General features: G+C 35.5%; 1 protein-coding gene across 1 annotated transcript; it reads right to left on the reverse strand.

The window, feature by feature from the left end:
* Nucleotides 1–850: 850 nt before the first annotated feature.
* On the reverse strand, nt 851–19571 carry LOC110111533 (NEDD8-activating enzyme E1 regulatory subunit AXR1). The gene is made up of 14 exons (XM_020843449.2): nt 19411–19571; nt 18923–19095; nt 18683–18846; nt 17124–17234; nt 16936–17015; nt 16516–16666; nt 16333–16426; nt 14896–14987; nt 14637–14710; nt 14374–14536; nt 4941–5026; nt 2001–2084; nt 1322–1502; nt 851–1243 (listed from the first exon to the last, which is right to left on the reverse strand). Exons 1-14 carry the CDS (start codon nt 19449–19451, stop codon nt 1160–1162), a joined length of 1578 nt encoding a protein of 525 aa, XP_020699108.1. The 5' UTR covers nt 19452–19571; the 3' UTR covers nt 851–1159.
* Between the last annotated feature and the right edge of the window lie 3647 nt (nt 19572–23218).

Below are 23218 nucleotides of genomic sequence, written 5' to 3' on the forward strand. Positions count from 1 at the left end.
AACAATAAAAACACAAAACAAGGAGTTCATACAAATATTGCCTTTGAAGGTAAGTCTACAATTTGAAATTTGACGAGCTATGATACACATCACTTTTGAGCTAATTGCATGATGCCATTAAGGGGCTGTTTGATTGAGAGAATTTTGACGACCGTTTTCATGACTATATTGCAATGATGGTTAACAGTGTAGCTCAAGTTGCTAATTCAATTTAAACAACAACAAGAGCTCCTAAGGAAAGAAAAAAAAATAGCGATCTAGCTTTCCAAAATTTTATAAGAAAGAGATTGATATCATGTATGATAACTTACACAAAAACACAACAATGATTCAATCATTCCTCTCAAAACCTAAGGAGTTAAAGGCTCGATAGATGCGAAATGAATTAAACAAATTATTCGTTTGCATCATAAGAGAGAAACTTGTATGTTATAGCTTTAGCTCTTCATACTGGATTTCATTTTTTTACAATTTCATCTGCTTGATTAATATTTTATAATCAAATATTTTCACCATGAGAGCTCATATGGTTGATGATAGCATATACAAAGAGAACTAATGAAGAAGAAATTTTAAATGCCAAGAATAGTGTTATAGCCTTACTCTGTAGATACCCAACCAAACAATCTCAAAGTATTCAGTATGCACTAATTTATTTTACTCTACATGCATTAAACCAAATTATATATAAAAAAAAAGTTTCTAAAAGTTTTTTTTTTATTGCAAAAGTTTAGAGAATCTAATGTATTATTATTATAACATTTATTGATTGTCAAGGAGATGATTATCCAATAACTTCTCCATTAACTCTAGGAGTAAGAATTTGCCTACCAATAACTCATGTTAGTATGAAGTAATAAACATCAAGAAGTTCAACATATTGGTCCTCAAAGAACAGGATTACATTAGTGATTCAATTGCAGATGCCATCCTTCAGTTTGTACCCCCTATTGATTAATGAACTTAAAGTAGAATCGACAAAAGAAGACTTCAAATTACAAAAACTATGGTTGAAGAATATGCAATGCAAAAGTTTCTATAGAAATACACTAATGCGTAGCTTTTGCACACAGAAAATGATAACAAACAATATTTTCTTAAATGGAACTCAGTTCTCTCGATGGCAATAGCTTTTACTTATTCGAGCAGATGATTGCAATTATACAGCCAGCACCTGAGACTTCTGATCAATTCCATTGAAAACCAGTGTTCCATTCAATGGAACAAATTGCTTTGTAATAAGCTGTGAGGCCAAGAAACCAAACAGTAAAATTTTTTGTGTATTGTACTTAAAAACATGAGAACTGACAGGGATCCATACCTTGATTGCTTCCTGGGAGGCAACGCCCCCTATGAAGGCTGCTACTGGATGGATTTCAGCACCTCCATATCTGCACATTTCATTGATTAGATCCTCAGCTAGAGTGGAACCATGAAGACCGGAGTCGCTCAGTACACCAACTGCAATGGTCTTCAATCTAGATATGTCTTCCTCCATTTCACTGTAAAGTTTCAGCAATGTATTAGCATTCCTTTTGACAAAAATAAAAATAAAAACCAATAATAAATCAAAAGATTAAAGCTTCGTTTGGAACGGCTTTCTTTCTACTTTTTAATTTTAATTTTTGTACTAAAAAACTGTTTTAAGAAGTAATAAGAAAGTCGTCCCAAACGAAGCCTAAATCTCAAAATAGTATCTTGACTAATCATGTGTAGCCAATTTAATCTCAGAGAATCACATTTTTATTTTTTCATTTAGTTTTTCGACCATATAAGTTCGATCTAAAATAATTTCATATAAAATCTATCATACAAAAGTATTCTCAAGTCAATCCCACAAGGCATCAACCATACAAAATTGAACATAAATGTCCCTAAGAGATTATTTAGGATCAATTTTGTATGATTAAATTGGCCACACACCAATAGCCTCAGAACTATTTTAGATTTTAACCCGGAAAAGATTAAATCCCAAAACGGAAAGTAGCATCCATACTTACTTATCAAACAATCCAGGAAATCTGTTGTAATTGGCAGTAAACCGATCAACAGCTCGGAGTAGAATGTAGAAGCTAACAGAAAAGCTGTGACAATCAAAGTAGATACAATAATTCTTTGAGTTACAACTGTGTTTAGCATGTTCCAAAGCTTGCATGTATGATTGGCATGGGATTATCATAGTGTTAAATTTTGGCATTGATTCAACTCATTCAAAGCATGAAACTTAGCAAACATAATTCTAAATCAAGAGAATCAAAAGATCACGCCAATGGTACCTGCTTTAGAAACATATGATGAAACATGACGCTGCTAAAGAGTAAATGCAAAAGCATAAAACATTTATAAGTGTAATCCGCCGCTATTGACATTAAGGCTTCGTTAGGGACAGCTTTCTTACTGCTTCTTAAAGCAGCTTTCTAGTTAAAAAATTTTAATTTTTATACTTAAAAGCTGCTTTAAGAAGCAATAAGAAAGCCGTCCCAAACACAACCTAAGACAAAATGAACAAAATTCTTGGCTTAATGCCTTGATACGGCGGAAAACCTCCTATGCTAGAATGACCAAATTATTATAGAAGGAACCATTTACACCTCATTTTTCATCACAACTTAAGGAAAAAAAATCCCTTAGGCATATCTCAAACTTTGAATGCCACGATGCATGCAATCTTTAATGTTTAAAATAAGACTTATAAGCATATCAAGAGTCAAATCTAAAGCATCACATTCAAACTAACCTATTTATTTGAAAAGAGGATTATGCCTAATTAGTTGTATATGATTTGCACAAAGAATTTGAGATATATACAAATCATCACAAAGTCACCTTAATTATACTCTTTGAGCATTTCTTTTAACATTCATAATATTATTTCCTATAACGCAAGTCAATCTGCTTTCAAAATTTATCATGTAAATCATGCATATAATACGTAAACGATGTTGTGGAATCAGAATACAAATCTAGAGATGAAGGGACAACATTTATGGGTTTTCTATAATTTATTCCTTGAATAATGTCAAATGTTATCATGACTTTGGCCAAGACCTCATATGGTTTAGTTGAAGGTCTAGCTTGGTAAGTATGTGTTGATAAAGACCGCAAATGACATCATCAAACTCAGTGGCAAGCTAACTCTTAATAATCATCTTAACAACTACTTGAAGCGGGGGCCACTAAAATAGTATGAACTCTATAAGAAGAGTCTAGCACAAAGAAAGTTCCATGATGATGAGCCCAACGGAGTGGTCACCCTACAATTGTAAATCAAACAATACCTCCATATTTGGTTGACCCATCGAGAATTTGCTAATAAGTGAGAGGTCAAGGGGCCTAACAAGTGCATAAATCTCCTCATCAAAAAAGACTATGGCAGGCAAGGCTTGAAAGGAAGAAGGGTGTTTATGTTGTAGACTTTTTGAATTCTATTCAAATAAAAGTGAAGATTTGTTGGATGAAGAGTGGAGAGGGCATACAACATTCGACCATGAACAACATTTACAAATGATCACGATAGTTGTGGAGAAGGCACAACCACTGAGAAGCATACGAGGAAGAGCCTCAGAAGAATCAAGGATCACCAAGGAAGGAAGTAGCGGCCACATCATGGGGTCAACCAAAGTCTTTGGAGATAATACTATAAGAGGAGGCAAAGAGATCCGAAGAGACTAATGAAATAGAGATCTCAGAAGATCCCCCATCAATGACTAGAGGAGAGAGAGAAACATGCACAAGATAAAGAGTAAGGACTACCACCTGCACGAAAGTGAAAAAGGATGACACATTACAGGCGCCCTAAAAATTGGAGGGATCAAATGAGGGTGAGACACAAACGCCATGAGGAGGTATTGGCATCAAAGACAACCTACAAACATGGCAAAAAACACTAGGACGAGCACCCGTAGTGAAAAAAGACAGATCCATAGATGTAACCACAGATCATGAAGGACATGCAAGGATGCTCGTGAGGATGCAAGGAGCTAGAGATGCCGCATAGATAGAGGTATAAAATGTTTGCGCAAGAAACTACCGTGCGGGATATTGGTTCGGCTAGATGCATGTCTACGGCACATCGACATTTTCATCTTGGTATATTTGGGCTTGGGATGAGGCAACTCAAGGTCATAATTAGACTCCTTAAACATTATGTGGATTACATCCCTTTTAATGTTGGTAAACTACAGCCATTGCCCGAAATAACAAAACTATGAGATTTTGATTAAGATCATCAACCATCCTCCTCCCAAAAAAAAATCTCCATTAATTCAATTAAGATCTAAAAATTAAATTATAAAAAAACTAAGTCTAAGCAGCCTTTTTAATCTAGGATGCTCTCCCATAAGCACAAGTAATTCATTATGGGAGATTGTGTACATAGGAAGTCTTGACCTTAAATCTAAATAAACTCTAGTCTAAAATCTAAATATCAAGGAATATATAATTAAAATACAATCAATCTACCTTAAGAAAAAATACTTATGTTTTCTCTCATCTTACATGATGAGGAGACTCCAGGGGGGGTTGACTTTTCCTATTGATCAATTTCCTCCAGCAACAATTAACAACATAGAATCAATTAAAAGACTGTTTGTTCTTAGCCACTCCCTCTTACATAGTTTTGCTGCTTAAAAGTAATGTGTCAATTGGCTTCTCAATGATATATGATTCAACATCAAATTCTAAGACAATCATGGTATTATTATTTCTTGTTCTACGAAAAATTTCCTAGATATAAATACTAAAAAAATGACTATTATGAATATGCGTATATAAAATTTCATTAGAACAACTTTTTTTGTTTTACATCATTTAAAACTCAGACCCTCAGATATGAGAGCAATTGTACCCTTGCAAATAAATGCATCAAATGAAAAAGAAACTTTTGACCACAATATGATAGAAGATCAGATGAAAATGCAGTTAAAGTAGCAGACAGCTACCTGAAATCTTCATCTGTCATGTACTTTTGCAATTCTGAAATAGCAGGGGAAATTAGCTCATCCTCAAGTGGTCGGTATCTACACACCTGCAAATTGTAGCCGTTAGGAGGTGACGAAATGCTGACTGAGCAAAAATTTAAACAACTTCTGATGCACCTGCAAATCAGGAAGAAATAAAGAATGATAACCAGTAAACGGTTAACATAGGGCACCTAACCATAGAGGTTAGCAGGAATTGCAAAAAAAAAAGCATCAAGCAAATGAATAGATATCATCTATTCCAAACTTGCCTGATAATTTTTGAAAGAGTGCTCCTGATATTCCCTTGGTTGCAAACAGAGTACAAATTCAATATCAAGCTTCTTCTTTATAAAATATCTTATCAGCTTTAATATGATTTATACAATCAAGTTCCATGGGATTATGCCCAATATTTATGATTGACTTGTTATCATATAGAGCCTCGTAAAACCTTTCCATTCAATATTTAAATCTTTTAGGATAATTTAAACTAATAGCAATTCACATATTCTCACTGCCATAAATTTAAAACTGGCTTTTATACTAGATCTTGCTACCAATATAGTTATTTACATCTCTCAATCACAAGGTTGCCTCCTAAGAATGTAAATATCCTGAAATTGACCTCCTGTCAACCATAATAGAACCCATACAATCTGCATCTTATATATGCTTCAAGGTCAAATCATCCTCTTTTTGAATGAAATTTCATTTCCCAAGGTTACAATCAAGTATTATAGAATTCTAAATCTATCCTAAAGTGTGATTTATTAAAATTGTATATGAATTGATTCACCACAGCAACAACGTAGGCAATGTTAGATCTAGTAAGTGATAAATTGAAGTCTTTCCACTAGTCTCGGATAGGATATGTTTGTTGGGATTAAACAAAGAATGAAACAAACAATAAAACAAAGTGCGGAGAAAGAACACCAGAATTTAATGTGGAAAAATCCAAATACTGGAAAAAACAATAAAGTCACACCACACCAAGAAGTCGACAATGAAAATGAGAGAAATTATATAAATCTTTCACGCTCACGCTCTCTTTTTCACTTCACACTCATGTCCACCACCTTTAGACACAGATACAAGAGAGTTCAACCCTCTAATTAGTTAAATAAGTTAAAAACGAAGAGAAAACTAATTCAACCGACTCGTACCTCCGCGGTGCTAACTCTTCTATCTCAAAATGGGTCCATAGTGCCACAGTGCCGTGAACACAATACCTCCACGCTAAGCTCTTTGTCCTAAAGGGGATTCACAACGCCACGAAGAATTAAAGACAAGAAAACTTTTTTTTTTCCGAGGGGGTTTACTGCCAAACCCCCGAGCATAGATGCGTTGCCCCCCTACAACCTCAACAAGCTTCTCGTCGAGGTCAACCGACATAATTGAGTTCTGAGTTAATATTTTGCCTAAAGTCATCATATTTAATTATTTAACTATCATATTTTCATTGCCTAGTATTTTTTTTAATTTATCTTTTCATTGCCTTGTCACCATACTTTCATGTTTATTATCAATCCATTGTTATGATTTAAATTATTAAATATTTCACATATTTCCTATGATTATTTCTCACATTTGCTATCTCGCTAGGTGTTGGATCAACACTGAGTGGGTTAGAGGAGAGCTAAGAAGGAGAAAGCCATTAGGTATGGGGAGATGGTGGATAGGATTACTATCGAAATGAGAGCCAACAAGTAGGCTAGTGTCAATTGGCTGAACCCCAAAAGGTTTTTGGGAGTATGAAAAAAGTTTCATTCCACATTTTGCAATTTAGAAAGTGTTTGTCTGAAGATCTGATCTTATAGATAGAGGACTCTACCTATAACCTAGGGGTCTTCCTTACGCCTGGAGAGAGCATCACGACCTTTATTTTTCAACTTGAGCTTGTATAAGATCTCTAAATCATATCCCAACAACATGGAAAACCACCACTGATGCTCCTCTATCACCATCCTCTGCTTCAACAGGAACTTTAGACTCATCTGATCGGTCCTGACTATAAAGTGCCGCCCCGACAAGTAAGATCGCCACTTCTAAATTGTTAACACCATCAATTCACTTTCATATACTGATATCATTCTGCACCTAACAGTCAATACTTAGCTGAAATAAGCTATGAGCCTCTGTCCTAGCATGATAATTGATCCAAATGCATAGTCTGATGCATCAATCTCCACTACAAAAAGTTGGCTAAAATCTATTAGTGCTAACACAAGGACTAGTCATAGCTTTCTTCAGCTGCTTAAATATATGAATGGCTGCCTCCCCCCATTTAAAATTTTCCTTCAACTACTCTGTCAACGGCTAGGCTATATAGTTGAATCCCTTCTCAAACTTCCTATAATATCCTGTGAGTCCCAAGAACCCCCTTAGGAAACCCCCTTAACCCTTTTAGGGTTTTAGGCACTGGCCACTCCACCATTGCCTCTATCTTGGTTGGTTCCGTTGACACCTAGCTTGAAATATTATATGTCCCAACTCCCAAGTACTCTACCCTCTGCTGTGCAAAAGTGTGCACTTCTTCAAGTTGGAATATAGTTGGTGCTCCTTCAAAGTTCCCAACACCATTCCCAACTGCTCCAAATGCTTCTCCTCTGACTTGTTATAGATAAGGATGTCATCAAAGAATAACAGAGCAAATCTCCAAAGATAAGGCTTGAACACCTGAAAAGGGTGTTAGTGAGGCCACAAAGGCATCACCAAGAACTCATAATGTCCCTCATGAGTTCTGAAAGCCATCTTGTGGGTGTCCTCTGATCAGATTATGATATAGTGATACCCAAATTTCAAATCGATCTTTGAGAACATCAGCAAACCATGCAACTCATCCAGCAGCTCATCAATGACTAGTATGGGAAACTTGTCTGGTATAGTCTCCTTGTTCAAGGAACGATAATCTACACAAAATTTACAAGTGTCATCCTTCTTCACCAGCAACACAAGACTAGGACTCATATTGGGCTTCATCACCTCGGCTTCAAGCATCTCCTAAATCAACCTCTCAATCTCATCCTTCTGGACTAGTAGGTATCGGTATGGTCGGACACTAATGGGAGAGACTCCTTCCTTCAGAAAAATAGCATGCTCGTGCTCTAGTGGAGGAGGCAATCCTTGGGCAGGTTAGAATATCTCACTGAACTGCTGGAGAAGCGGCTAAACTATTTTTGGAATGTCCTCTATCTCCCAAGTGTCAACTCCCTCCAGGCTCTAAAACTCCACCAAGAATCTCACTCCTTCACCATGTATGGCACACACCATAGTTTTCAAGGAAACCATTATTTGCATAAACTACGGTCTCCCTTAATCACCACCTTTCTCCCCTCCACCTGGATCTCTATAGCTAAGGCCCAAGGTTTAAAATTGTGTAATTAAGCCTCGAGGCGATTTTCGTCTGTGAGGCGAGGCGTAAGCCTCATGGACACAGAATTGCGTAAATGAGAAATTAAGGGTTTTAGTAAGTAAATAATAGCAATATTCTATATTACAATAAAAACATCTAAATGATATATGAAAATAGTGGAAAGTAAGAAAATAGATGCAATAAAATCATGTCCCAAAGTACAAAATGACGTATTCGCCTTTTCTTTGCCTCTAACCATGTTTCTTAAAGCAAAAATCCAAAAACACACAAAAACAATCAAAAAAACATAAACCCTAGATTTTTTTACACTTGAAAAATCTAACCCTAAACAAAAAAAAAAACCTAAAATCAACTGTGGAGTACTCCTAAAGGGCGGCCGAACACTTCAACTTCGCCGGAGAGGGCGGCGCCGGCAGGAGAAGCAGCGGGAAGGGAAGCCGACAGGTGCGAGAGCTCTCTGTTTCGCGAACACAGTGTGCGGGAAGGAAATTTTCGGGAGAACTAGGAGCCGTGCGGGATTAAGGAAGAAAAAGTCTTTATTTTAAGTGGGTGGGTCCATTTCCATGAGGCGTACGCCTCTGAGGCGCGCCTCAGTCCAAGTGAGGCGTACGCCTCTGCCAGGAGAGGAATTGCGTAAGCCTCGAGGCGGTTTTGGGTCAAATTGCGCAGAGGCGCGCCTCTTATTGCGCAATTTTAAACAGAGCTAAGGCCTTCCAGTCTATACCCTGGTTTCCCGCAAGGTTTGTAGCCACTTCATACCCAAAATCAAATATGTATTTTCCAACTCCAGTGGATGAAAATTCTCCCTGATGTGAATCCCCTGCAACTCCAACACCAATCTTTGATAGATACCCCGACTCTTCTCCACCTTCCTTATGCCCATCATCAACCCAAAACATCATGTGTCTACCAGCTTTAGCCCCAGCTTGTCAACCACCAGATTGAATATGAAATTGTGGATAGCCCCACTATCCATCAAAATCTCTACGACTTCCCTCTTATCTATCCCCTCATCTTCATAGTGTGATTCGGGGTGAATCCCACAACATAATTCACTTAAACCTCCGTCACCTCCAAGTGTATGGGCTCCTCTTCCTCTACCATTTCTCTTGCCTCTACTCCGCCGATCTCTTACTCATCACAAACAAAAAGGACCAGCAAGGTGTGATTTTTACACCTATAGCCAGGTGTAAACTTCTCGTCGCATCTAAAACATAACCCCTTAGCCCATTTGTCATGCAGCTCCATATCAGTAAACCATTTAATGTTCCCTCCAGAGCTCCCAAACCTATCTCCTTTGGAGCTTCCCTTTGACTTGCATCCTAAGTGCAAGGAAGGTGATCGTTGTGCGATAAGAATCTCCAAAACTATCCCCTTTACTACTACTCTCAAATGAGTTATTGTTCTCTATCAATTAGGATAACTTCATAGCCTCTTCCAAGTCACAAAGTGATGTAGAACGAAGGGACATTAATTAGAGAGAAGGGGAGAGAGGGGGGCTGGCCATATGGGGAGGGAGAAGAAGTGTCCACATATGATGTATGTGGACCCAAGCAACAAATGTGATTATGGAATTAAATCTGATTTTAATTTCAGATTTGAGATATTTAGGTGGTTTCCTAAAAGAGATTTACTAATTAGGAAAATTAATTTAAATCAAATCCAATTAGAGATTTAATTAGATATAATTTAAGTAACTTTCATAAAATGGGGATTCTTATTTAGGAAACAAATTCAAATTCAAAATTGTTTGGATTTTGAATTAAATTTGTTACCAAATTAAGAAGAGGAAGGGCTTTGAATACAAGATGGGATTTGTGGAAATAATTTAAACTTCCTAAATCATTATTCTAAATTAGGAAAAGGATAATTAAATCAAATCTAATTTAAGATCAAATTAGATTTAATTTAGAAACTTTTCTAAGTTAGCTTAGTTAATTTTAGGAAAGTATTTGAAATTCAAATTTGAAATTCAAATAGATTTAATTCTTTCCCCAAATTAGGTAGGTTAATTTTGGTAGGTATTAATGATGATTGAAATCATCATTAAGAGGAAAATGATGGGGATGGCCGACGGCTAAGAGGATGGGAGGAGATGGGGTGGCCGGTTAGGAAGAGAGAAGGGGAAGGTGGTGGCCGAGAGTTGGAATAAGAGGAGAATAGAGAAGGAGATAGGGAAAGAAGATAAACTGTGAGCCCGGACACATCATGCAGCTCACGGGTGATGCGATGCCCTCACCTAGAGACTTAAACCACGAGCCCGAACACATCCTCCGGCTGGTGGGTATTTCATTGACCTCACATAGGGACTTCCACTCTCCTAAGAACTCCCATAGCTCTCAAGAACAAAATTTAAAAATAATTTTTTTATTAATCCATCATTGTCTAATACAAGAGCATCTAGATATAGGTCTTAAAAAGAAACTAAAAGACAACTTTATCTCTTGGGCTTACATAAGACAATACCCTTTAAGTAAGAGTAAAAACGAAAAATGCATAATTAAATAAAAATTATAAAACTAATAAACTAAGATAAAATGGAGGATCTCAGCCGTCGATCTTCGTCTCTTCCTTTGATTAACGTCCACCATCGGATGCCCGCATCATTCTCCCAGGGTGGAAAAGAGCTCGAATCCATCGAGTCCGCACCCCGGATAACCATGCTCTGATACCAAACTGATGTAAAACGAAGGGACAATAATTAGAGAGAAGGGGAGAGAGGGGGGTCGGTCATATGAGGAGGGAGAAGAAGTGTCCACATGCAATGTATGTTGACCCAAGCAATAAATGTGATTATGAAATTAAATCTGATTTTAATTTTAAATTTGAGAGATTTAGGGGGTTTCCTAAAAGAAATTTACTAATTAGGAAAATTAATTTAAATCATATCCAATTAGAGATTTAATTAGATATAATTCAAGTAACTTTCATAAAATATGGATTCTTATTTAGGAAACAAATCCAAATTCAAAATTGTTTGAATTTTGAATGCAAATTTGTTACCAAATTAAGAAGATGAAGGGCTTTGAATGAAAGATGGGATTTGTGGAAAGAATTTAAACTTCCTAAATCATGATTCTAAATAAGGAAAAATGTAATTAAATCAAATCTAATTTAAGATCAAATTAGAATTAATTTAGAAACTTTCCTAAGTTAGCTTAGTTAATTTTAGGAAAGTATTTGAATTTCAAATAGATTTAATTCTTTCCCCAAATTAGGTAGGCTAATTTTGATAGGTATTAATGATGATTGAAATCATCATTAAGAGTAAAATGATGGGGGTGGCTGGCAGTTAGGAGGATGGGAGGAGATGGGGTGGCCGACTAGGAAGAGAGAAGGGGAAGGTGGTGGCCGAGAGTTGGAATTAGGGGAGAAAAGAGAGGGAAGGAGATAGGGAAAGAAGATAAACCATGAGCCCAGACACATCCTGCAGCTGACGAGTAATGCGATGCCCTCACCTAGGGACTTCAACCATGAGCTCAGATACATCCTGCGGCTGGTGGGTATTTCATTGCCCTCACATAGGGACTTCCACTCTCCTAAGAACTCCCATAGCTCTCAAGAACAAAGTGTAGAAACAATTTTTTTATTAATCCATCATTGTCTAATACAAGAGCAAGGGCCTCTATATATAGGCCTTAAAAGAAACTAAAAAACAACTTTTCCCCTTAGGCTTACATAAGACAAGACTCTTAAATAAGGGTAAAAATGGAAAATGCATAATTAAATAAAAAAATATAATTAATAAACTAAGATAAAATGGAGGGATATCGGTCGTGGATCTTCGTCTCTTCCTTTGATTAATGTCCACCACTTGATGCCTGCATCACGAAGTCTTGCCACCCGCACAACGGCTCTCAACTCTGGTTTGCACCCCTTCATGAAATTGCTCTCTAACACCATCTCCGATAATCTCCCTAAACATCCCGACAAAAACTCAAATCTCTCTCAATACTCCAACATCGTTCCCACCTGTGTCAAAGCAAAGAATTGCTCATAATAGTCTCCCTCATGCTTGGTTTTAAAGCGCTCCAATAAATAGTCCTTGAACTCCTCCCACGAACAAATCGAGTACCTCATCTCTCTCTATTGGTACCATGACAGTGCCTTCCCCTTGAGACAGAGCCACCTCCATAAGCCTCTCCCCTTCCATCAACCCATTCAACCCAAAATATCTCTCCACTCTATAAGTCCACCCATGCACATCCCTTCAAACACCGGCATTTTCAGCTTCGTGACCTTCGGATCTCCCCCGCCCCAATTTTCCCTTCCGCCCCCCATGCCTCCCATGAAGCGAGCATTGGGGTCTCTCCACGGTTCCCTTTTCTCCCTTCTCCTTTCATATCCCGTCTTCCTTCAAATTCAACCCGTCTATTCTCTTCTTATCATTCCTTCCTACCTTCATATTCCCTATCTATCCCCCTTCTTGGTAGAGGCTCAAGGTGGGGTATTCCTTCTTCCTCTTCTAAAATTTTCACCTCTTCATCTTCCCTCGACAAGTTATTTTCTTGATTTTCCCTTGCTTTTGGCGAAGCTGCTTTAGTTTGAAACTCCAACATCCGCTTCATCATCTCATCTATATTCTAAAACCTTCCTTCCATGTCTGAAAAATCTCCATTCAATGATCCTACATCTGTTCACAGCTGCCCTACTTCCCCCATCAAATTTTCTTCCAATACCTCAACTCTTCTCCCAACCATGGATCCCAAAAATTTGCTCTGATACCAATTTGATATGATGTGGGGATCAAATCAGCACTCAAAATAGCCAGTAGAACAAAATCAGCACCAAAAAGCAAGAAAAACAGCCACCAACCAAGTAAAAATAGCAACGGTATATATGAACAACACTAACAAAGCTGAAACAAAAATCTTCGATCAAAATTCAAGAGAAATACAAGATACAATTGATTCATTGTTCGAGAGGTGAATCGGCTCCCCCCCCCCCCCCCCCCCCCCCCCCCACCCCCAGTTCCTAATAGCAACTAGGAATCCCCAATTACCCAAGAAAACTATGCTAGAAAATTATTCACATAATCCCTCCCACATACAAACTTTTCCCCTTAAAATCAGCCCTAATCCTATCATAAATGCACCTCACATTTCCTTCAATAATCCCTTAAACTTTTTCCTCCCATAGGTCTGAAATGAGGTGTTGAGACCCACAAAACAGGAGCCTTTTGGCTCTTGGAATTCCACCAAGCTGCCACCTAGGGGGTGGGGTTCACAGCCGTATCAGGGATGTGGCACATATTGCTCGAGGCAAAACTCTTTGATCACAATTCATTCTAGTTAATATTGTTTAAAATGTTAAAACATGTTATATGCAAATCTTTGAACACAACTTTTATCCATATTACCTTTGATCTACCATTTTCATTCTTCATTATTCACATTTAATTCTAAAATAACATGATTATATCAACTTCCAATTTTTTAACAAATAACAAGAAATAGACAAGTGATCCACCAAGATTAAATGATTTTAAAATCGCTAAAAATATAATGCTTTGTCACAAAATCTACTGCAATCTAGAAGGAACCTTCTAGCTTCCAAAAAATAAGACGTAAGCTTAAGCCAATCTTCAAATAATCTGGTGAAATATGAATAGTTGAGAGATGAATTATGAAAATTGAGGCAGAGTTGAGTTCAATTTACTCATTTAAAATTCAATTATCATAAAGAACCTTATTCCATAGTGGGCTACACATATTCTTCGTTTTGAAACATTAAGATAAATACCAACCTAGACACTGGCGCCTGCCTAGCTCTACATCAAGACTGGTCCAAGACAACACGCCAAATAAATCTGCTGATGCAAAACCTACTCTTAAAAAATAGTTCACTTCAAAAGAACGATTAAATTGTATAGAACATCTAATCAACACAGAAAGTAATAAAACAAAATAAAAAAGAAAATAAATTGTACGCTTGAATCACACCTATGTTCACTAAATGATACTATAGATGGAGAATATATTCTTTGTTCACAAAGGTGATTTATCATAATTACGATGAAAAATATGTTTCAGGACTTACAGTGAGCTTTCTAGTATTTTTGCAGAAGTTCTTAATGAAGGCCCTTGAAATAGTATCAGGATCCCTACCAATTCTCTTCAATATGGTCCTTACACGATGCTCAATAGCAAGACAATCAGACTCAAACTTGGCTTGGTAAATCCTTTGTAGGCTGATGTAATATCTATCATTCACAAGAAAAACGCTTATTGTCGCAGCAGTAATAATTTAATGCAGCAAACAAATAAAACTCAGAGCTCCATATGACCAATTTAGAAACTGACTCCGTTAAGGATGTCATATCAGGTATTGATCCCTCAAGAGGTGGTTCTCCAGCACCTTCATTTTCAATGAATTCCTGAAAACAATTATATATGTCAGAGGAAAAAGAAGCAAAGGCAATGCCTGATTTTCAATTATAAGTCAGGGAAAACAATTGATACTGTCTTCGAGCAAACACATAAGATCAAATATAAATACACAACAAAAACATTAATATATATCTCAAATGACTACAAATACTTAGAAAAAGATACACCGCACCTTCAAAGCAGCGACTAGAATCCAGAAGTCTGGAGATGCTGAATTAACTTCAACAGCGTTATTGTCATTTATGATCTGACGCAGCTGAGAACCTGACATGCAAGAAAAGATATCACCAAGTATTTAGGAATCAATCACTTTACCAAGGGGAGTAACATTCATCTCTTCAAGATGATGAATGGAACTATAAGCCACAAACTAATTATTTGGTCCAGAAAAGTAATGAAGAATAGTCAACAAGAACAAGAGAATGAGAAAACTGAATTAGCATTTGCTGATCACAAGTTTCCCGGGTGTAGATCCACTGCAAATCATCAACTTGTAAAAGCTTAGACATTGTAACATTAAAGCTTCATTTGGGACGGCTTTTTTTCTTGCTTCTTACAACAGCTTTCAAGTACAAAAATTAAAACTTTTGTACTAGAAAGCTGCTTTAAGAAGCAGTAAGAAAGCCGTCCCAAACAAAGCCTGAATTAGCATTTGCTGATCACAAGTTTCCAGGGTATAGATCCACTGCAAATCCTCAACTTGTAAAAGCTTAGACATTGTAACATTAAGAGTGTTATCAGACTACTTAAAGTTTCTAGAGATGATGATTAGCCTTCTCTATTATTTTTTTCAGCCGGCCATCAACCTAATATGTAAAAGGATCAAGGCCGATTACATTTAATTAATTTAGAGAATTTGAACCCTTAAACTCTTCTTTGGAGAGCATAAACAAAAACAACTCAGTTGCTTAATTAGTGTTAGGGTATATTCCTTTATTAATTTCCTTTCAAGCCATGTCGAGTGCTAAGAGTACCAAATCAAGAATAGCCTGCTCAAACAACCCAAGAACCTCAGCTACTTTTGAAGGATCTGTTTGATAAACCCAACCCACATTCCTGATAACAAGCTGTAGTACTGCCGAGTTAAGCAAGGCTTATGAAATGTTTGCAATCATTAAGAACACCAAATTGGACAACAATGTATTGTAGAAGGATGCTATCATTACAAGGTTCATTACATATCTATAGCTATGATTAGTAGCTAAGTTTCAGAAGCGTCCATGCCTGTACTAGTTCCTCTTGCTCCAGGCTAATTTCCCATCATCTTACCAAAGGACATAACAAAGAATGGGCCTGTGCCACATCTGGGATAAACCAAGCTAGAATTATGACCAGGGTTTAATAAAAGCCAAAATGAGAAAACCAGCAGTATGATGCTTTCCATTATCATAACTTAATAAACTGTAACGACCAAAAAAGCTAAATGAAAAACCTTAAACTTCAAAAAGTAAGCCATCTTAAGTATCCAAGTTATAAAAAACTCAATAATTGCACAAATGCATCAAAAGAAGGGAGACCTTTTTCAGAAAATATAAAGGTGCTCACAAATTCTTGTTCATATTGCAGCAATACAAGCAGAATTCAATAGAAATGTAACTAACTAGCTTACTAATTCCGTGAGGTAGGGAAACTTTGTAGGATGATTCAATAGCTTCTTTGTAATTTTCTTCATCCATATTAATCATGTAACCTTTTATTAGATCCTGTTGTGGAGAAAACAAAACAAGGATTGACATGGCATTATAAGAGTTAAAACATGGATAAAAAGAATAAATGATTTTTAATTCTATACCTTAAACTCCTTTTTCTCTTGTCTAGTAGTTGGTAAACATCCACCATGGCCATCAGCCCATTTTTCAGCAACATGAATAAGGATAACTATGTAAGGTATATGCTTGTGTACAACAGGATCTGTCACATTTAGATCCATAGTTTTTGCAAACCTGTAGACAATCTAAAAGATCAAGGAGAACCTAACCAACTAATGAGATTCTGCAAATCAAACTTATGCAAAGCTTATTTAATTAAGCCACAAAAATCTACTTCACATGAGGGATTTTCTTACTCTAATAGTATAATTTAAAGCGCATTTAATGAGACACAATATATATATATATATATATATATATATATATATGCATACATAATTGCCTAATTGGGATAAGCTAATGATAATGATGTTATCAGTTGCTTCAAGGTACTTCCTGCTTACTCTTTTAACTCAGGCCATGGATTGTGCAGTCTCAGATCATCCACAAAATGTTCAGGTTTTGACTCAACAACATCATGCTCCTATGAATAGCAAATATGTGAAATTAGATTCTACTTGCTATCTACTAACTAGATGAACAGTAAAATCTATCACAGAAAGTTTCATTTCTTTGATGTGCATTTCCATACCTTCAAACAAATACGAACTAATCCAGTAAGTCCATACGAGCGTGCAACCAACAACATGACATTAGACTGTCTACAAATCTTATCCAGCTTTAATAATGAAATTTCCAGTAACTGTCAAACCACAGGTTTGAGCTTAAAACTAGCAAATTTGGTTATTAAGTTATTGAAAAAAAAAACAAGACTTCTGAAAAAGTTAAAATCTGATTATTCAAAAAGAACCAGAGATCCAAATATCAGGAGAACATACTAGTTTCTCTACTTGATGCAGATAGGAATAAGAACCACAGTATGATGGAAACTATATTACATTTTTTCTTTAGTTTTTAAACACCAACATGGATGAGAGTGGAACCCATCACCTCACACTTTGTGAAGTTGGGACTTGGGACAATACCACTAGAGCCTGGGGAAAAACCTTTCTTGCTTCCTTCATCTACATGATAATACACCCAGAACACTACATAAGGTTTAAATGAATAAATACAACTCACATTTGGCATGACATAAATTTGCTTGAAACATTTTGCACAAATATGAAAATAAAAAATTGAATGTTCAACTTTAGTTGGCTCTAAAGAGTGAACATCAAAGTGTTCATAGTATAAAGTGTAAGCTTATTGATATGAACTGTAATGCTTAATGATGCTTTAAAGCATGGAAAGCTTAAGTTTTTCTTAAAATTTGATCGTTGAATTCAACTTAAATAAAATATTAAAAAAAAAAAAAAAAAAGCTTGATGCCTGCATCTATCCTCAAATACCCCATCTAAAACTTAAACCTTCATAGCATTTTCATACCATCTTCTCATTTTTCGTTTCTTGTCTATTAACTTACCCCATCTATAGTCTCTTTTCGCATCAACCTTATGCATTGCCACTTTTTTTTTTAACTTTTGGATAATTTACTCTATTCTCTTCCCCATTCACCCAAGTGCAACACCAATTTTTTTATTGGTATCCTCTATTTGAATAGTGAACCACGCTTATAATTTGATAGTTTTAATTCTAATTTAACATCATGTATTCTGCATTTATAACTTAAGTTCGTTTTAAGATTGCCATCTGGTACTTATTATAATAATAATACTTTAGGATAAATACATACTACATAACTTACTCCATGTTAATGTAATCAAGTTTTGAAGTATTAAATCAATAAGATTAACTGAAATGAAAAAAAAAACTTGTATTTGTTAAGTATGAAAGTTTCTTGCTTATAATATTTATTCATTCTATATCATCAGATGTCTGTTAATACTTTCTAAAAATATTAAACAAAAATGATAAATCTTATGCTTTGCGCTTGGAAGGGATCATACACTTTGCTTCACGCTTTTGCTTTTTAAAATATTGATCATGAAATAGTACCAGGCAAGATGGATTACAAAAGAGGTGTAAGGATTGCTAGCATGCAAGGCCATGAAAAATAGGACATGCCGACATGGCGTGCAGCCGTGCTAAAACGAATAAAATCAATTAAAAAAAATAAAAAGAAACGGAAATGTTAAAAAAGAAAATCAAATTCAACATGAAGACAATGGAAGAAACTACACAGCATACCTGGGTCGCTATTACTAGAGTAAACGGAGAAAAGAACGAAGGATTTCTTTCTATCAGAGCTTCAGGAGACTCCTCAACAAATTTAGCTTTAACAGCATCATTCAACTCCTGCAGAAAGGCGCATACACACTTTGCTTTTGACTGCCCGAGGCTTGCTTCATCCACTTAATAATGTAAGAAAGCATCAATAAATGAATTCCAGATATAAATAAGATCACATAATTTAGAAGAAAAACATACACAAGAAATTATTTCCAAGATCATGTTTTTCCACTTTGGTGCCATCAACAACAGTGATACTGCCAACGCCACCAAGAACAAGATTCTTCAATGCCTCCGATCCAGTAGGGCCACAGTTAAGAAGGCATATGCTGGCTTTTTCTAGCGCTGTTTGCCCTTGGTCACCCCAAATCCTGCAATATGCATACCATGTGATACTGGAACAAACAAAACAAGCAACAAGATGTATCAACCATTCTACACTTATTTCGCGGAAGAAAGTTCAGTGTAAATGATGGATTTCCAGGACGCTAAAGAGAGCAGGACTAAACAGAAAGAACCGTCCCAGCGAACGGTAATAAAAAACCTCTTAAGACTCGCAATTCAAAAAGAATCCTTCAAAAACCACGTAATAGTCAAAATTACAGGAAACAAAGCAGAAAAAAGGTCAAGATGAGAATGCCAACAGATTGGGACGAAAGATACAACTTTGCAGATGTAAATGATACCTAAGCTGGCGATCATATTTGGTCTTCGATTCCGCAGCCATAACAGAGACAGGAGAGCTCCTGGTTTGTCTCCACGAGCTGAGACCCTTTCTGGTTTGGGGTTTTGAACAGAGGAAGAGGAAAGGTGCATTGCCTTTCGACCTGGGTCGACCCGTACGGGCCGGGCCAAATTATAGTAAAAGCGGGCCGGGCCAGTTTTGACAATGATGATTGGTGCTAAATGGAAGAAAACAGATCTAGAGGAAGAAATTAGGATGATTTTTAAGAGATCATTGGTGCTAACAACGATGATAGCTAGCAAAAGTGGTTGAACAATAATGGGTGTCAATTTAATTGATGACAAGTGATTGCTCTAGTAATTACATATATTAGGGTTGCAAGCGAATTAAGCGTTTGACGAGTTGCTCGAGGCTCGGCTCAATACGAGCTCATTCTTGATCGTTTAATTAGTTAGTTGAATAAGTTTGAACACTTTCGTAAATACTTGATGCGTTAATAAACAAGCTTAAACAACAATGCATCTTGCTCGATTATGTTTGTGAATAAGATCGTTTAAAGCTCATGAACATGCTCGATGCGAAGCTCAATAAGAAGCTCGTAAACACACTCGATATGAAGCTCGTTAAAGAACCAAATTAATGTTTGATAATTGACATCAAGATCGATTAATTCTGATATTATAATAATATATATTTAATAAATAAATTATTATTATATATTAATTGGTATTAATCGATTAATTCTCATTAATATTATTACTTGTCTTTTAATTACTAATAAAAAATATTTAATTAATTATTAATACCATTTTTTTATTTGAGCCTACGCACGGACTTATGCCGCTTCATGCACAAACAAAGTCTCGCTTCTCGGTTCTTGCTCTTAGTTTCCATAATCCTATTTGCTCTTAGGCCGCTCCAAAACCCTCCTCGTGCTCGAAACCCTTCCTCTTTCCCTACGTCGTTCGTCCCTGAAGTCATTCGTGTCAGATCTCAACAGACATACATATTCGTGACATTTGTCTTCATCATTTTCTCTCCTACCCCGCTTAAATCCTCCAAATCATTTGGCAGCCATCTTGCAATTTTATTCAATATATATATATATTGCATTTGTTTCCTTTTTTTTTTGTGGTTCCTCTCTTCAAATGTAAATATGGCTCATGTCCAACTTCCGATCTTTCTTCTCGACCTTGAAACCCTTGAACACATCTCGCAGTTTGTTTTCTTCTTTTGTTTTTTCTTTCTTTTTTTTTTCCGCTGGTTCCCATGGACTTTCGTCCGATTGTATTGAAATCGGAAAAGGGATTATAAGAGAATGTATTATGATTATGTAATAGTGTTTGGTAATGTGTAGTTGCACTCATTGTAATGTTATTTTGTAATGATATTTGGTTAATAACTAAAAGTAATTTCTTTGAAAGATAAGTCACAAAATAAGCTTCCTTGAGGTGTTTAACCAAGCAACTGAATTAATTTCAGGTTCGCAATGAAAACTTTCATATCCATTTGCTTCTTACCATAAGATTATTTTAATAAGCTTCTATGTTTGTGTAGGTTCTGAGTATCCTACATCTAACTTTTTATGTTCGAGTTTTGGAGAATAAAGAAGATGTTAGACAATACTTGTCTAGGTGGACATTCATACATTAGAGAGATGGCCAGGAAAATGAAACATAAGTTTGACAAGTATAGGGGCGATGGTAATCTATTAATCTTACTAGGCATGATAATGAACCCCAGAAATAAAATGAAGATGATACACTTCTCTTTCAATTTAATGTACACTGAGGATATATTGCAAATGCACATAAATGATGTGCGTAAGAGTTTGCATGAGCTTTATAATGAATATGTTGAAGAATACAAAAACACTAATAATAAGAAGGTATTATCATCTGAGGTGGAATCAAATAGTAACCTCCATATATCTTCTATCACCAAAAAAAAGCTAGTAATGTAAGCTTTGCTTTTATAAGCACTTTAAGGTTTTCTATCCAATGGGCCTATTACTTATTTTGTGTATTGTGTTTTGTAGTGTAAAGAGGAAACAAATATCTCCTTGGTTTGAAGAATGTTCACACATTATTTTTGTGCATCTTTTGGTGATTGTAATACATTATTCCCATAAATTTTCAGACCAAATCCTCTTGAATGGTCAATTTAGGCAACCAGCGGAGTCATACCCCCTTTCTCTGAACCTCACAAATTGAAAAAAGAAAAATCTTTCTATTTTGAGTCCAAGCATTAGATTCAATTTATTTGTTTTGCAAATATGAAGCTTCTTTTTTTATCATATTTCGCAAATTCAGGTAATGTTATTCATATGCTTCTATAGTGGCTGAGTTTGGACTTTGAAGCAGTCTTGCTATTTATGTGTTGATGCTTTTGCTGCTGATAAAGAATAAAATTGGAGTTACACTGCAACACAGTTACCATATAATCAAATGAGTTATCTTATAGGACATCAATGAATTTGAAGAATATTGATAACTTTTTGAAATCTATGTAAGGAAATATGCCTTCTATTCTCTCTCAAAATTATATATTTTTTGTATTATATTAATTTTATTAGAAATTGTTATCTTTTTTCTATTTTGAAATGTACACTCTTTTTTTTTTTTTCTTTATGGATTTATTTTAAATTTATGTTTCATGGTTATCTACATTATATTAATTTTACCAAAGTAAGATTGTTTATGTTTGTTTCTAGAGTTCATTAAGAAGCTCGTTCATTAAAAGTATCATTTATGAGCTTAATAAGTTCGTTCGTTAATAGCTCGATAAGCTTACTTGTTAAGGATCGTTCGTTAAGAGCTTGATTAGGCTCATTTAGTTATTTTTAAAGGACCTGCTCGTTTAGAGCTCGATGAATGCTAAACCAACCGAACATAAGCAAACAATGAACCAAGTTTGAATATGTATGATTTAAGAGAATTGAACTTGAACACAAACAAATAGCTCGAATCGAGCTTGAACAAGCACTTATCAAATGAACATGATCACATAGATACTCTGCTTGGTTTTGTTTGTTTGCAACCCTAACATACATCAACATCAATTGCAAAAAGTGATGGCTACTCAAAGACAACTTTTGAACGATATGATTAGACGATGGTGGTCAAACTACAATGATTATTGGTTGCAATCGTTGATGCCAATTGGCACACAAGCAATAAGATTCTTCAAATATATGTGCACTCTCCAACTTCTTCAAATGACTCAGAATAACTTCCCTTGATCCCTTGATGATTTTAAGTATTTGACATCCTAACAACATCGTAATTGGCTAATATAGAGCTCGTTAAAATTGTTTGATCAAGAAACATATAGACTAATCATTTATTGAAATTAGAGTTCTAATAATTCCAAAATTATTTGTAAAAAATTTTAATTCAAATATATATGTCAAGATGCAAATTTAATGTAACAATTTTTTTTTTATTGATGCACCACCTCTGGAGTAACTAAAAGAATAAAAAGTTATATAAATAAATCAGAAAAAAATTCTATTTATATAAACTTATTTCACAATATATATTCCTTGTTAGGACTTTTATTTTTCATATTAGATATTTAATTGTAATTTTTAAAGCAAATTAACTCATTTGAGTAAAATTAATTCAAATTCAATTTTTCATAAAAATTATGAGCTGATCTTAACTATATAAAAAAATAAATCAGTGATGTCGCAAATGGGCAAAATTCCTATAAAATTTTTCTTTCGAGATTTCTATGAGAAATGTATATACATAATTGATTTGCGTGAAAATAAACGCTTTGCAAAATAATGTATGTTGCGTCAATTT

This window comes from Dendrobium catenatum, unplaced genomic scaffold, assembly GCF_001605985.2.
Source record: "Dendrobium catenatum unplaced genomic scaffold, ASM160598v2 fragScaff_scaffold_1473, whole genome shotgun sequence".
Lineage (NCBI taxonomy): Eukaryota > Viridiplantae > Streptophyta > Magnoliopsida > Asparagales > Orchidaceae > Dendrobium > Dendrobium catenatum.

What these genes read in the sequence shown, in the direction of transcription:
- LOC110111533 (XM_020843449.2), bottom strand. Translation starts at nt 19,451, where the DNA reads ATGGCTGCGGAATCGAAGACCAAATATGATCGCCAGCTTAG. An exon ending in AAAATACTAGAAAGCTCACT is followed by an intron (nt 5,027 to 14,373) that starts GTAAGTCCTGAA and finishes TACAATTTGCAG; the next exon opens with GTGTGTAGATACCGACCACT. An exon ending in ATGACAGATGAAGATTTCAG is followed by an intron (nt 2,085 to 4,940) that starts GTAGCTGTCTGC and finishes TGATTGTCACAG; the next exon opens with CTTTTCTGTTAGCTTCTACA.